At 35.7% G+C, this 16,349-nt stretch overlaps 1 protein-coding gene across 5 annotated transcripts in view; it reads right to left on the reverse strand.

Moving 5' to 3' along the window:
- Window positions 1–16,349, reverse strand: part of RFX3 (regulatory factor X3) — a 108,964-nt gene that overhangs the window by 23,639 nt on the left and 68,976 nt on the right. For 3 of the 5 annotated variants that reach the window (XM_071731364.1, XM_071731365.1, XM_071731367.1), the window contains exons 5-7: window positions 9,625–9,699; window positions 4,140–4,321; window positions 3,492–3,611 (exon numbers count right to left, since the gene is read on the reverse strand). In XM_071731364.1, the coding sequence (XP_071587465.1) occupies window positions 3,492–3,611; window positions 4,140–4,321; window positions 9,625–9,699 (377 nt within the window). The remainder of the gene's footprint in view (window positions 1–3,491; window positions 3,612–4,139; window positions 4,322–9,624; window positions 9,700–16,349) is intronic. The other 2 variants (XM_071731369.1, XM_071731366.1) reach the window with 1 other exon arrangement.

Below are 16,349 nucleotides of genomic sequence, written 5' to 3' on the forward strand. Positions count from 1 at the left end.
ATTTTTCAATATACTAGGATAATTGATAAAAATACAAACATATATACATATACCAAACCTAGATACTAAGCAGGCTCTGTGAATGTGGAACAAGTTTTACTTAAAAAATACGAGTTCAGTTTCTGTGTTGGGCTTTGAAAGTTTTAAGATAAGCAATATATATATTAAGCATTTAGCTTTTTAATCCAAAAATCCTAGTTTCTGTGCAAAGCAGTGTATCTGGTTTCCTTTAAAATTAATCAAGCAAAATACAGACATTTTTATTTCAAGAATGTGGAATAATGCTTGATGTTGTAGACCAAAGACTACGATAAATTAAAAACTAAGGCTACAAAGACAGAAAAATGCACAAGCTCAGGCTTGTAGCATTCCAGAATGGTTGTATTGAAGCTAACAGTGTAGGTTGTGCAACAATTTAATATATTTTTAGAATAATCTGTATGTTCCAATGAGACAAAAATCTTCTGGAATCATCACACTTGGATTTAAATGTGCCTATTCTTAGTAGAAAAATTTGCAGTTTTTTGGTTTAAATAAGTATGAATGGGTAAGTTAAAGTAATATTGACTCATTAGTTTCCATTTTGCAATGAAAATTTCCTGTATTCTACTGTATAAACATGTAGATTCTGAAAATTTGTATACTCTATTCTGTATTATTGGTATATCTGATAGTGTGCAGAACAGAGTTTATGTACATTTTTACAATGCAATAGTCAGTCTGGCTAGCTCCTTGATCTCTGTTTATTATTTGATTAGGATGCTGAGATTTCGAAAGACAGAAAATATTTTACTGAGATCTATGCACCCTGAACAAAACAATGAAAAAAGATCCTCAGGACTACTTTGTATGAACTGTACACCAGTAGGGCTTTGTGAACAATACTTCTGTTTCTAGGGTATCTAGCCAGACATTGTAAGATTCCAAGAGTGTATAGAGATCAGCCTGTCTTTTGTCTTAAGAGACAAGGTAAATAATCCAAGTTCCTGAGCAAAAAGATACAGCTTCATCAAGGGAGATATTCGAGTATAGCTGCTTTTAGGTATTTAATAACAAAACCATTATCATTAACATATAATTAGATGGTGGTCTTTTTTTGCAGTCAGTTTTAGCAGTTTAATTCAGGAAAGTGGTCTTTTAACACCACTGTAAGCCCTCAAAGAAAACAAAAGGGCTGCCAGAACTGGCACCTATGGAAATAATGGCCTGCATCTGGCCTAGGGCCTGCATATGGAGACAATGGTAAAGGTAACAACTGAGTCAATGATGGAGATAAGGATTGACCACTCCAATTGCTCAATCTGATCTATCTCAACCACACTTACTCTGTTGTGAAATGACTGATTAAGCCAACAGGCCTATAGAAGGAGGAGCAGCGATGGTGGGCTTTGGGAGCTTTACTGACACCAGCACTCCCTGGTTGGCTGGCCCAATGCTGGATCCAGGACCTGTGATTTTCTAACATCTGTCTCTGAATTTTCTTCTGCTATTCACTCTCTCTTTCTCTCAGTACATATTTCTTTTCCATCCTTAAATCAAAATAAGCAACACAAGGCCTGGATTTTTTCTCCCCGGTTTGTACATCTTGAACTTTTGTTCAAGAGTACAGTATTTTGACTTTTGTCATTAAAGTATCAGCTTTTATGATTGCACAGCCTAAGCACATATAATAATTGAAGTATCAGCTTTTATGAATTATTTTTTCTATAGTTTTAATTAAATCTTATGTTCAAACACTGACCGTAATTGTCATTTCACCTTAACTCAATCAAGGGGAATGTGACTGTCAAGCGTCTCCTTGGTCTTTAACAGTTTAATCACAGTCCCCAGAAGGGGCAGGTATGACACTCTAAGGCTGGATCCAGCCACACCTAGACTTGTCTCTGAGAAGAAGTTTAGAAAACAAGGGTGTCCAATCTTGTCTCCCTGGGTACCCCATCCAGGTCATGACAAATACATAACCAACTTTCCTACTACAGCACAATATTTTTCATGTAACAGCTACTCATTAAGTATATAGTTTACAGAGGAAGGAAGCAAGGACAGATAACCTGGGAGAAGTACAGAGAAGTAGTCAGAGAAGCAAGAGATCAGGTTAGGAAAGGAGAAGCACAAAGACAGTTGGATTTGGCAAGGGGGGTTAAGGACAACAGAAAAAATTTCTATAGGCCTGTTAATGATAAGAGGAAGACTAGGGAAAATGTGGGCCCACTCCAGAAGGAAATGGGAGAGCTGGTCATTCAAGATGTTTAGAAGGATGAATGAATACTTTGCCTCAGTCTTTACCAGCAAGGACTCTCATCTCACCCTCAATGCTGCAAAAGCTAAAGGCAGGGACTGGGAAAAGGAAGATCCTCCCACTATAGATGAAAAGCAGGTTCAAAACCACCTAAGAACTGGAAGGTGAACAAGTCCATGGAACCCGGTGGGATTCACCCATGGCTCCTGAAACAACTGGCAGATGAAGCTGCAAAGCCACTGTCCATCATATTTGAAAAGTCATGGTGAAGTTTGTGCGGCACAGGAAAGGGGAAACACAACCCCCACTTTCAAAAAATGTGCAAGTGCAAAAATGGAAAAAAAGAAGACCCAGGGAACTACAGACCAGTCTCTGTGCCTGGTAAGATCATGGAGCAGATCCTCCTGAAGGCTCTGCTAAGGCAAGCAGATAACAAAGGGGTGATTGGTGACAGCCAACACAGCTTCACTAAGGGCAAGTCCTGCCTGAGTAGCTTGGTGGCATTTGGTGGCCTTTTATGATGGCACCACAGCCTCGATGGACAAAGGCAGAGCAACGGACGTCATCTACCTGAACCTGTGCACAGCATTCAAGTCTGTCCCACGTGACATTCTGAACTCTAAACTAGAATGATATAGATTTGATGGATGGACCACTCATGTAAGGAACTGTCTGGCTGGTTGCACTCAAAGAATGCGATCTGTGGCTCAGTGTCCAGATGGAGGCATGTGACAAGTGGTGCTCCCCAAGGGTCAGCACTCAGACCAGTGCTGATTAACACCTTTGTCAACAACATGGACTGTGGAACTGAGTGCACCCTAAGCGAGTTTGCTGGTGACTCTAAAGTGTGTGGTGAAGTCAACACACTGGAGGGAAGGGATGCAATCCAGAGGGACCTTGACAGACTCAAGAAGTGGATTTGTGCAAACTGCATGAAGTTCAACAGGGGCAAGTGCAAGGTTCTGCACCTGAATCGAAGCAATCCCATGTACAGTTACAGGTTGGGAGGAGAAAGGACTAAGGACAACCCTGAAAAGAAGGACTTGGGGTGGTGGTGGACCAGAAACTTAACATGAGCCACCAATATGTGCTAACTTCAGTGATGGCAACTGGATATCTAGCAAGCTTTTATTTTCCACAGCAGAGAAAATTTTAAAAATTGCATTAGAATTTCAACTTTTCTGTGTAAGAAAAGCTAAGGCTTTATGAGCTATAAATAATAATAAGTACTACTGTTCATTTCACACTTTACCTCTGTTTCTGCTGCATGGGCTGCTGTCTCATAGCCATATATTGCATGTCCTCTTGTAGGCGATTAAGAGGAGAGTCTGGCTTGACACGAATCCCATAGTAATGATATTTGGAGTTCCCCCTTTGTGAAAGAACAGGAATTAGAGTAGCACTAGTTCTACTACCCTACATTACAGTTACTTTACAATTTTCTTTTACTGTAAAACAATACCCATAAATCAAGGTGAACTCTCCTTTAATAGCTGCTTTACATAGGTGTCATTTGAGACCTTTGGGAACTTAATTCACTCTCTTAAACAAATATTTTCCAGCATTACATACTGTAACCCACTTGAGTAGGAAAAATAATAAGCAAATAAATGCAATTTATCTAGTTACAGAGAAACACAATCTCTAGTAATTTCCAAACAACTAGCTACATTTTATTTGTACTGATAAAAATTTGCAGTGTATTTATCAAAATGTAAACAGATAATAGTCAAAACCAGGAGAAGTAAAAGTGGATAACATAAAACTGTTTAAAAGACAGCACTGAGAGTAAACCACTATATCACTTAAATACATATTTATTTATTTTTTACTAGCCGTTTTTTACTCATAAAAATAACTTGTATTTTCTATTACAGTTTCGGATTTCATTAGCACAAACCTAGTTCCAAGTCTTCTGGTCCGTAATCCCATGAAGATTGACCGTATGAGTTTTCCAAAGGAGGCAGCATTGACTGGATCCAGTTTGTGTTCCTGACAATGTCGTAAGTAATGGTTGTAAAGGGTACTTCTTGGAAGGCTCACTCCTTCTGCAGTTTCATAGTTGTCTAAAAGCCACTGAAGCTAATCACATACAAAACAGAGAAAAAAATAATACAACTTTTAAACAATTTTTATGTATTATTACTTAAAAAAATATAGTAACCATACAGCACTAACTTATAACAGTTCTGAAATCACTTCTCAAGTTCTCTTAAACATTCGCTTTCTTCTTCAGAGATTACTTGAATGCTAGCTATACCATAGCATTTCAGGATCTTCAGAATCACCAGGCAATGAGTTCTGCTATTTCTTTTATCAGATAAGCATCCACTTCTTAAAATATTATTGGTTCAGTACCACACACAATACTTGATACCCATGTTTTGGGGACAAACAGTACTGCAAAGAAATAAAGTAATCATGAAAGCAATTCAAATAAATTTCAAAAACCAAACTCCTTGGACTAATAGGTAGTTAATGAATTTGTAAATCTCAAATATTATAATACATTTTACCTTTGTGTTAAAAAACATCAAGACACTTAACTGGATAGGGAATTTTTTCTCTCAAATACATAAAAGAAAAAGATATTGCATGTACGTTGAAGAGCAACCTAGATTAACACTGAAAATAACTTGTATGCTGTAAAAGCGTCAGGGGTAAAATCACTTTCAGCTGTAGCCTGTTTGCTTTTGACTTCCATCATGAACAGAATGAGATTCTTGGAAAATTACTAACCTTTTCATGTAATTGTGGTAGGTAATTTTAGACACATGCTAAAGAAGACTTTTTATGTAGCATCATTGGACTTTTTAGGTAGTGCACAACCAGAAAACACTTCTAGCTGTCACTATATATATATTTTTATATTCAAAAAAGTCTACATGACCATCTGATACTTCTAGATTTAACCCCATAGGAGAATGACAAAATAGATAAAAATAATATAGGTTTAGGACACATTTAAATTCTATAGTTCCAATTTTTTTGGTAGGATAGTATTTTCCTTATCTTTCGTCAGTATTTGCCATGCCTTCAATTCCCTGTAATTTTCCTTTAAAAATAGCTTGAATTATTCACAAATGTAATTTTCTCTTTGAATTTTGTCTGTTTTCCTAAGTATTTATACCAAAATATCAGTGTGAATATTCAGGCTTGCTAAGAACAGAGATTTTACCAAAACTCTTGATTTAATGCACTGAAAATGCAAACTGAGGATGTTGTGTCCTTGTTGTGGCTGTAACCCTGCCGGCCGCTAAATACCATGCAGCCACTCCCTCACTCTTCCTTGCTTCCCCCAGGAGTGGGGCAGAGAAGTAGAAAGGTAAAGATAAAAATACTTGTGGGTTGAGACAAAAACAATTTAATAATTGAAATAAGATCAAATGAAATAATGACAATAATAACAATAAAATAATAGCATATATAAACAAGTGATGTGCAGTGCAGCTGCTCACCACCTACTGACCAATGCTGAGTCTGGATATTGATCCTGGAGGACAGAAATACTGAAATACCAGAATAAGGAAAAAATTTCCCTGCCAACCCTAACCTACATACTGAGCATGACATCGTATGGTATGGAATACCCCATTGGCCAATTTGGACCTGTTACTCTTGCTATGCTCCCCCCAGGCTTCTTGTGCACCCAGACACTACCAAAAGCATGGAAAGTTGAAAAGCCCTCCATTTCTGATCAACAACTACAAATATCAGTGTTATCATTATCATGACTCTTCTCATGACAAATCCCATACTAAATACAAAGCACAGTGCTATTCTAGCTACTACAATGAAAATAAGCTTTATCCCAGATGAAAATAAGACAGTCTTGAAGATTTAACACAATATTCTATTCTGATGAGCTAGATTCACTAGCGTGTGGAATAATTTGCAACTAATGACAGCACAGCAGTAAGTAGTATAACCAAAACACAACAAAGCAACAGCTGAAGACATAAATGGCCTATGTGTTACTAACTCCTTTGCAAAATTATTTTCTGTTAGAGAAGTGAACACTTTGTTCCATCAATGTTCAATGTAGCTTATTGTGCAAAGAACATGAATGTTTTAGTGCAATAGCCATGAAATGATTCAACCTTGACCTTTTCTTTATCCAAAAACTGGTACGTACAGATGATACTAAGTATGTTTAATTTATATCTACGTATTAGTCACAGTGAAATTCACCAATATAAATGCAAAAACAGCACTACAGAATTTACTCTAGACCATTCAAACACCACTTTCATATTTATTCACCATTTTTATTGGAAAGATAAACCTATCTTTTCCACATTTCTGAAACATAAGCTCTACAAGTATATACAGAAAACAGATGTAAATACTTCCAAGACATAAAATATTTAGTTTGGTTTGCAGGTGATTTTGTGTTTCAAATAGACAAAATGAAAAAGTACAGTTCATCATCTTTGTATCAGTTATATCATTATTTAAAAATCTTAAAAGCCACAAGTGTTTCTGATTTGAGCATCTGTCACTTTGAAATAAAACTGAAGAAAAAGTGTAACTGTAAATATTAACTTTTATCTGAATCTATTAAACTTACCTCACTAATGACCTTACATAAGCCTGCTTGCGCTTAAAAACAAAGGTAATTATATCTTTCAACTGTTGTATTTTATCTATATTTTAAATCTATTATTACATCTCTATTTATATCATATGCATTTATATAAATTTTTCACACATTAATAAACCTATAATTTAATCAGAACAGATACAGAATTTGACCTACATCTGTTTTCCCCAAAGAGAATAACTTCATAAGTCCCAAAAGACTGACAAACAAAAATTAATTATTTCCCAATTAAGTTCTGTATGTAGCATTAAAGATATTTTCCTCCAGATGGCTTCTAACCTATTATGAATCACTTGAAGTACACTTAATTAATAATATGAATTTCTAAAGGATGTTATTTCAACCACAACTTGCATTATTCAACACCAAGAAAAAACCCCAACCCAAATCAAATATAAGTGCAATATGAGAACTTTTGCTCCTGGGTGGAGTTACTTAGCAGCAAATGCTCAAAGTCATTACTTGCTAGGTTATAGCCAGGGAAAAAAAAGATGCACTTATATACGATTTTTAAAGGGAAATTATCTCCAAACATCATAAAATTATTGTAAGCGAACTTAATAAACCTCCATTTTCTACCAAAATCAAATATAAATCTAAAACTGAGCCGTTCAGGTTGGAAACCTGTTTTTTAAATTCATAGTAGAGACCATACTGTATGGGTAAGATGAGTAAAGGTATGAAATATTTAGAGAGACAGCCCTGGTAAATAATTGACTAAATGACTATGACTCCAGTTAAGCTGAAATATTTATAAAACATTAAACTCTCAATTAATTAAATAAGTCAATCTCATGCATAAATCAGGAAATAAAAGGAAACAAAGAAAAAATTACATCCTCCTTAAAATGAGCACGTATGAAATCAGGAAAAAAAAAAAAAAAAAGCACCCAGAAAACCTCACAGAGGAATCATAGAGCAAAAATCCCAATTCCAAAACTTGTACTTTAATTAATTAATGTATCATCTGCAAAGTGAAAGTCAATTAAACAGACAATTTAGAATTCTATTTTAAAACCTATTAAAACAAATTATTTCAATAAATACCAGAACAAACCACTAGGAAACAAAATTAGGAAGTTTAAAGAGACAAAGAATGAACCTATACCAAAACTTCCGCCACAGTGTCTGTACTTGAGTTTAAAGACAATAAGCAATGCTTTAAAAATAAGCAAAACATCAGTAAGTTTGGTCTAGAATTTCAGCTTCTTCCAAAATGACCAGAAAAACATATACAGGAAATACTGGGAGATATATACCTATCAGATTATTTTGGAAAAAGCCTTCACAGTCAAGAAAGAAATATCATGGTAAGACTTAACAGCTGGATGCAAATCTCATTACTAGGAACACACTCTGAAGAGCACACCAGGAATGAATGGAACGTAGTTCACTGGGACACAGCAGCTCATCTTGTAATTATTGTTTGGTTTATATCAGGACTTCACAGTAGTATTAAATACGAATATATCAACAGTTCAAGTGTTCCCAGTCTTAACACACATTTCTTAGACTTTGCTCCTCCAAAATATGGTCCCTTTAAAAATTACATTTGAATAATAATTCTGATAATATCTGTCTAATACTATTATTATTTAAATAACAACTTTTATAAAGTCGTATCTTCAAAACAATTATTTTGTAAACATCCAAAGTGGAATCTAAAAGTCCTCTATAATATTTCATGTAACATTTTTGTAATGCAATTTTCCTCTTTGAAATTTAATTGAAACAATCACAAAACAATTCCAGTTTTGACTTTGACATCACCAGACTCATACTGAAAAAAATCCAAGTCTCAACCCTGCTAAAACATGTATTTTTAGTTTGACAGACAGCCTCTACCACTGTATTCTTACATTAAGAACACCAACCAAATTTAAGTTTCTTCTGTAAAACAAAGGAATTTGAATTTGTATAATTAGTAAAGCTGAGAAGGAAAATATAGGTAAGATGAATACAAACTAATTAACATGTCAAAAATACAAAACCACAAATACCAACAGGAGAAAAAGATTTCAAGAAAGACTAGTAACTTACAAAGACACATTATTTATATAAAAAGGTTAAAATTTACTTTGGGCCTTTTCCCTTATTTTAAAGTTACAAATAGTGGATTTATTGCTGTATCTGGAGATTTTTATCAAAGTATCTTTTCACTTCATATATGGAAATATCTTAACTATAAGTTTTGCAGAATAACACAGCAAAAGGCAAGTAAGATAATTTTGTGTACTTCAAATTAAGACAATTTTTTTTTTTTTAATTAAGATAATTTTTTTTCAGGTCATCATAGGGATATTTAGGATTTGTAAGTAAGTAACTTCATGATAAAATCTCTATTTACAATAAAGGAAGAAGCACTTGAAAATAACCTGAAGATTTTATTTGGGCATGCTGTCTGTTTCCTGTCTCCCTCTTCACATGCCTTCACAGACCTTGCTTTGTGTAAATAAAGGCAACTTTATTTAAACTGTCAAAAGCCAGCTAATTAAGAATTATTTTAACTTTATTGTGATAGTTACACTATAATCCACACAACAGTCAAATGTTTTAACTTCTCTTTACATAGGAAACAGGTAACACTCTGCAATATACCATAAAGACATTTCATCTGACAAAGTAAGAGCCATGGGAGATGTAGTAGAAGATTACAAGCAACTAAAATGAGAAGATTAAATAGCAGAAGGTAGTAATAAAATAAAACAAAATAAACATTTAGAGGCAGGCTAAGCATGCAGTACAAGCAAGAGAGAGTGTATGTGAAGAAGAGACAACTTACATGGCTGTTGAGAAGAGAGCTTCTGTGAGTGGACAGACCATCAGACTTTTGCAGTGTCTCAATCGCCATTTCAATCTGATAATAGATTTCATTAAAAAAAAAAGGACTCAAGACGAGATAGTAAAAAAAGCCTGATCAGAGAAGTTTTGACAGATTGCTTACAGATCAACAGAAATGCCTCCTTTATTCATGGCTAGGGCATTTATTCTACTAAAGGGTTTCATTCCAGAGAATGAGGTCAGAAAGGCATTTTGCTTGCATATATATTGCAGGATAACTGCCTCAAAGTCCACTTTACCTTCCTACTTTCTTAAGAAATTAAATGAGTAGATTTACTAGTGAGCTGTACTGTAACAAAAGTAATCCTGATTGAACAAATATATAATTAACAAAATAATAAAAGAAGTAAATTTCTAAACAGAATTTAAAGAAATGCCTCCATATGTTTCCCCTTCTACTATATCAGAAAGACATGCACAGTTTGCAATAAAAATTTAATTACAAACAAAACTTTTGCTCTCTGGAATCACAGAATAAATCCCAAACCCAAATAATTAATAGGTTTTCCACCATAAGCTTCACTGGGACAAGGTGTCACCCTTACTGCTGCCAGCACCCTTTGATTATCCCCAGCTGTCAAAGTAAGTGGGAAGTCAGGAGTTATACAGACTGCAGGATCCAGCCTTTGGAAAAGCAGATTTGTTCACAATAGTTTTGCCTTTTAAAAGGAAAAGAAAACACATCACTACTAAAATACAAAGTAGTATTTCTTCAAATGCAAATGTATGAATACTCTCACATCCATGTTCATTCTTTTGGTTTTTAATATCAATGGATATTTTGATCAGTTTGGTAACAGCATCACTGAGGAAAAATTAGAACTTAACTGCAGTTTAACTGGGGAGCTGGAAGAGCAAAAACAATGAAAATGACAGAGACAACAGGATGCACAGCAAGAAAAGGCATGCAATTAATCAGCTACATTAAATGGCGAAGTAAAAGCAATGGAAAACAACACTTATACTTTTAAAACACCAGCTCTCCGTGGACATTGCAAAATGAGCCTTGCCTAATGTACTTCAAATATCACCATCCTATCCATAATTTTAGTGGCATAATTTATCAATCCTGGCTGAATTCACTCTGTAGAGCAGAAACTGAAGAATACCACAGTTGATATTTGAATTTATTGTATATATAAAACTACCTTCTTCCTTTTTACAGGGCAATTGACAATTATTTTATTAAAATAATTATGGGGAGTCAGTTCTGTTTCTCTATGGCAACTGTTTAATACTCGCTATACAAGCCTTTTCATAAAACTTGATTATTAAAAATACAGTTACTATGTAAGAAAATATAATCTTACGTGGCAATTTTTAAAAATATCCTGATCTCTTCTTGCTTCAGTGGAACTATGAGATCAAAGTATTCAATTACAGTGCAAAGATCACATTTAAAGTGTGCTTTATGATAAAATTGCAACCTTAAAACATTATAATCAGAACAAAGTTACCTTACTAAATACTGTAGCTATAGAATTTCTCCTCTTTGCATGATGCTGCAATTAAAAAATGAAGACTGTATACACATTTAAATCCTAATTCTGAATCTTAGATTTCTTGTTCAGCACTGAAATTACACCTCCTGCTCCTCATTCCCACCACTGAACTATCCACAGTTTGTTGCTTCAACTTCTGGCCTTGTTTTTTCAGAGAACCAATCTGTTAAAAATAACAGTAATTGCACGTAAAAAGAAAACTGATGTCACAGACGACACATATTCCTCGCTACCATAACTGCTTCGATGTTTTTTGTTGCTACACAAAGAGGCAAATAGAGAAACTGGGGTGATTTGGGTTTTTTTTGTTGTTAGGTGGATTTTTGTTGCTGGACTTTCTTTTAGAACTAGATTTCATCAGTATGGTGACTGGGGACAATGAAGCTGTGTTCCCTTTCATAGCATAGCATAACTCAAGGTGTGCTGGTTACCAATAAATCTCAATAAACCAACACTGGGCTGCATGAAAAAAGGCCATAGGAGGTGATTCTCTTTACTCTGAACTTGTGAATCCCTACCTGGAGCACTTTGTCCAGTTCTGGAGCCCCCAGCACAAGAAGGATATGGAGCTGTGTGAGTGAGTCCAGAGGAGGGTCACAAAGATGATCACAAAGATGGTCCCAAAGAGGGCTGGAGCACCTCCCCTGTGAAGCCAGGCTGACAGAGCTGGGGTGGTTCGGCCTGGAGAAGACTTGCAGGGAAACTTTAGAGCAGGCTCCCAGCACCATAAGGGGGCCTACAGGAAAGCTGAAGAGGGACTTTTTTCAAGGGCATATAGTGATAGGGTAAGGGGGGAAGAGTTTCAAACTGAAAGAGGGTAGATTTACATTGGATAATGGGAAGACATTCTTTCCTGTTAGGGTGGTGAGACACTGGAACAAGAGAAGCTGCCCTATCCCTGAAAATGATTAAGGATGGATGGAGCTTTGAGCAATCTGGTCTTCTGGGAAGAGTCCCTGTCCATGGTAGGGTCATTTGAACTAGATGGTCTTTAAGGGCCTTTACAACACACACCATTCTAGGATACCATTAATAAAGCTTAGAAAGATACATTATCTACATTTTAAAAGAGCTGTCATCATATTCTACTAGGGAAAGCTTCTCAAGAGAAACTGTTCATTGCAAATTATTTTGTCCATTATTTGATGCCTAATTTTGATAAAATGAACTTTCAGCTTTATTTGACAAATACATATCTCTGTAATGCCAGAAACCTTCCTCTGTAGGCTATCCAATCACTTAGTGTTTTTGTGCATGAAATGTTCGATTTGAAGACATGTTTTGCAGAGAACAAATAATTGGTCTTGACCTTTCTGAAAATTTCCAGCTAATTCTTATTTTCCTCTAAATCTTTTTCTCGGGGCTCAATTCTAGGGCAAATTCTGTTCAGTATTTTTATTAGTGATCTGCATTACAGAGTCTAATGTACCATTAGCAAGTTTGCTGATGATACCAAATTGGGAGATGCTGTTGACTGTCTTGAGGAATGAGTGCTCTGGACAGACTGGACCATTGAGTTATGATTAACAGAATGAAATTTAACATATCAAAATGCTAGATTTCGGTGACAGAAGTGTCAGGAACAAGTATAAACTGTGATAGAAGTGGCTGGAGAGCAGCCCTGCAGTAAGGGACCTGGGGGTGCTGGTCAACAGTAGGATCAGCACGAGTCACCAAGAGGGCAACCAGCATCCTGGGGTGCATCAAACACAGCATCACCAGCCGACCAAGAGAGGGGACTACCCCACCATATTCAGCCATGGTGCAGCCTCATCTTGAGAACTGCATGCAGTTCTGAGCCCCACTGTTTGAGAAAGATGTGAAGGTCTTTAAATGCATTCAGAGGAAGGCAACAAGGAAGGCGTGTCCCCTGAGGAGCAACTAAGGATTTGGTTTTGTCTAGTTTGGAGAACTAGAGGTTGGGGGTGACCTCATTGCTCTCTCCACAGATTCCTGAAGCAGGGAACTGCAGAGGGAGGTGCTGACCTCTCCTCACTGGGATCCAGTGACAGAATGCATCAAAATGCTTCAAGGGAAGGTTTAGACTGGATGTGAAGCATTTTTTTGACTGAGAGAGTGAATAAACACTGTAACATGCTTCCTGGAGAGGCGGTCTGTTGCCCAAGCATGTCAGTGATTATGAGGCATTAAAACACTACTCCTAACAGCATGCTTTAGCTTCTGGTCAGCACTGAAGTGATCTGGCAGCTGGGCTAGATGATCACTGTATGTCCCTCCCAACTGAAATGTTCCACTTTATTCTCTTACTCCAAGCTTTCCGGTTTTCAAGAAAATATACAGGGCACAGAGTACCACGTGTACAGGGAGCAAGAGCTACCTGAGTAAAAAGTTGTTTATGTGAAGGACCTACTCCTTCAAGCTTTTAAATTTTGAGCAGAGATTTTTATTTAGGCTCTAGAAAAACTGAACATAATTTCAACTCTATCAAAATACCATTTAAGTACACACACAGCTTAGTTACATGGGTAATGCAGTACTTTTTATTATGGTATTTTGTGGAAAGAATTGGAAAGTAATTTTAACATTTAAAATTATATTCTGCATAAATACAAAAAGAAGAGTGATACCCTTGCATATTTGGCAATAAGAAGTGAGAGATTCCAGGCACAACTAACTGCACACACATCTGAAATGCTAAATTACAACACAAATTACACACTCATTTATTTGAAATGTGATCAGTCATGCATTTCTCCTATTCTTCTCTTAACAAGATTAAAACCATTAAACTTTCTGACTGGTAACTAAAATGTACATCACCATTCCCACTGCAAATCCAACTAATTGTGCTACATGTTACACTATTGGTAGGTAGGTACACAGCCTGTAAAGTAACATAAATATGGGCAGACAATATATTAAAGCATGACAACTATGAAAACTATGATTGAAGACTTCCTCAATGTACTTTGTATGCCAGCTAAAATACTGCTTTGTACTCTGACATGCTTGTTAATGATTAATGGTATTTCCCCAGTGGTAAAAAATTCAACAGTTTGACCCCAGTATAAGCATCCAGGGTCCTACCAAGTTCAGTCTTTATGTGATCCACTGATTTGGTAGTTATAATCAGTTCTTGCTAGTATATGTCATAGCATCCCCTAACATGTTACTAGATAAACAAATCACACTTAATAGTCTCAGATATGTTACGCTATCAGATGTTATACTCAAATACGTATATGCTATGCTGTCATAGACATTGCAAACACCCATCCTAAACTCACTTTGAAAAAAATTTCCTTCCTCTTAGGAAGTAGAAAGAAATAGCACTTTATCATGATTCAGCTGATTAACTAACAATTAAAATAATTAACATGAAGTATTTATAGTAAGTTGCTTTGACGTGATCAAAGGACATAAAGAACACAATCTGCAGAAATCTAAGCCCTGAGGTTTTGTGATAAATTGGATACCCTACAATTTATTTTACCTATTTCCATCTGCAAACCATCCTCCAACAGCAGCACAGCAGGCAACTTTAGCTGGTATTTTAAAATTCAATTTATTGCTCCATCATGTTCAAGGAAATGAACTTCTGTCACTATCTCCCCAGGAACTCCCATTCACAATGCCTTTTATCCACTTCCAAAGGTTTGCCCTTTGCCCAAGGCTTTGAAGGAAGTGAAATTCTAAAGGAACTTCTCACATATACTTCATTTTGAAGGAATTACTAATTCATCATAATGTGTGTAAGAAAGGTACAGCTAGCTAGGTTACGAGTACTCATGAAAACTGTGCTTACCTAAAGAAGGTGTATACATACCATGAACTAATCTGAAGCTACAGAATAAATGGACTCAGGGCTTTTGAAAATGTGATGCTTTCACTCCTAGGATGTCACAAACATGAATTACTAAGGGTAATTTTCAAATCTGTTTCAGGACAGAGTACTCCTTGTATGTCATGTTGTTTTCTGAAACAAGTCAGAGGGTTGAATTGCACAGAGAAGCTTGCACAGGAATAAGAAGTTTGAAAATTAAAGAGTTCTGAACATACTAAGACAGCTCAGGTCTACTTTTTGCAGTTGTAAGAATTACATTTAAAAGATTTGCATTCTTCAAAACAGGCAGAGGTGTAAACAGGTTCTGTAAAATTCAGCTCAAGAGAAAGAAACAATACTTTAGAGCTAGAAAGAAAGGAAGAGACTTTAAGTCTGCTGGAATGAAAGAAATGTAAACAGGGAAAAAAGGAAGAACATAAGAAGATGTTTAAAAAGTGTAGTATTTTATATATGCTGACCATATAAGAAATGCTAATAAACCTTCAATCGGAGAAAAAAAGCTTTTTTTCCCCACCTACCATTTATGAATTTTTAAATATAACATCCAAGTTAAGTATGCAGAGCAAACACAGCTCAAAATACCTGCTGCAAATACATACCTCCAGTAGCCTGCAAGTACATAAGGCATGCATACTGACTAATGAATATGTTCTTTAATGATTGCAAAAGAACATACAGTGTCAACACGGGAGAAAAGGCACACCTAACAGCCACAAGGCCAGAAAAATGAAATATTTGGAGTTGACTACTTTTTCTTCTCTAATTTTCAAATGAAACATTGCTGGAAGCTCTCCGTCCACCATCTGGCCAAACAAACCAATTCACCGTTTCTCTCTTGGATCCTTCAGTTATTTCTAAACCTCATCTTTATTAATACATCTTCAAGAAGACTGTAATTTTTTTATTCATGGCTGGTTTTCCTGTATTTTGTACAAACATGTAAATGAAAAAAAAAGAAAAATATCCCCTGTCAAGCTGAATATAAGGACTGCTGAAATATATACATTACATCTAACACTGAAAAACTGAAAGCACACTGTACTTAATCAGAACAGAAAATCTGAATTGAGAAATTAAAAGGGAAGTGTACTTCATATTGTTATTAAAACCAAATCTGAAGACATTTATAGGAAGAGAGCCTAAAAAGAGGTACATTGGCCATTTTAGTGCAAATATGTATTTAATCAGAAACAAGTAAAAATCCAGTCCTTTAGAATGGTGGCGCCTCCATGCATACTGGTAATCAAACTGTTAAGAGAACATCAGTAGTAAGTCATCTTGCATCCACAAGTTCTTGCATCACAGAGTTTAAAATCAAAAGAATTAACAGAAATTCTTCTCATGGATGCAAAGATACCT

This window comes from Heliangelus exortis, chromosome Z (assembly GCF_036169615.1).
Source record: "Heliangelus exortis chromosome Z, bHelExo1.hap1, whole genome shotgun sequence".
Classification (NCBI taxonomy): domain Eukaryota; kingdom Metazoa; phylum Chordata; class Aves; order Apodiformes; family Trochilidae; genus Heliangelus; species Heliangelus exortis.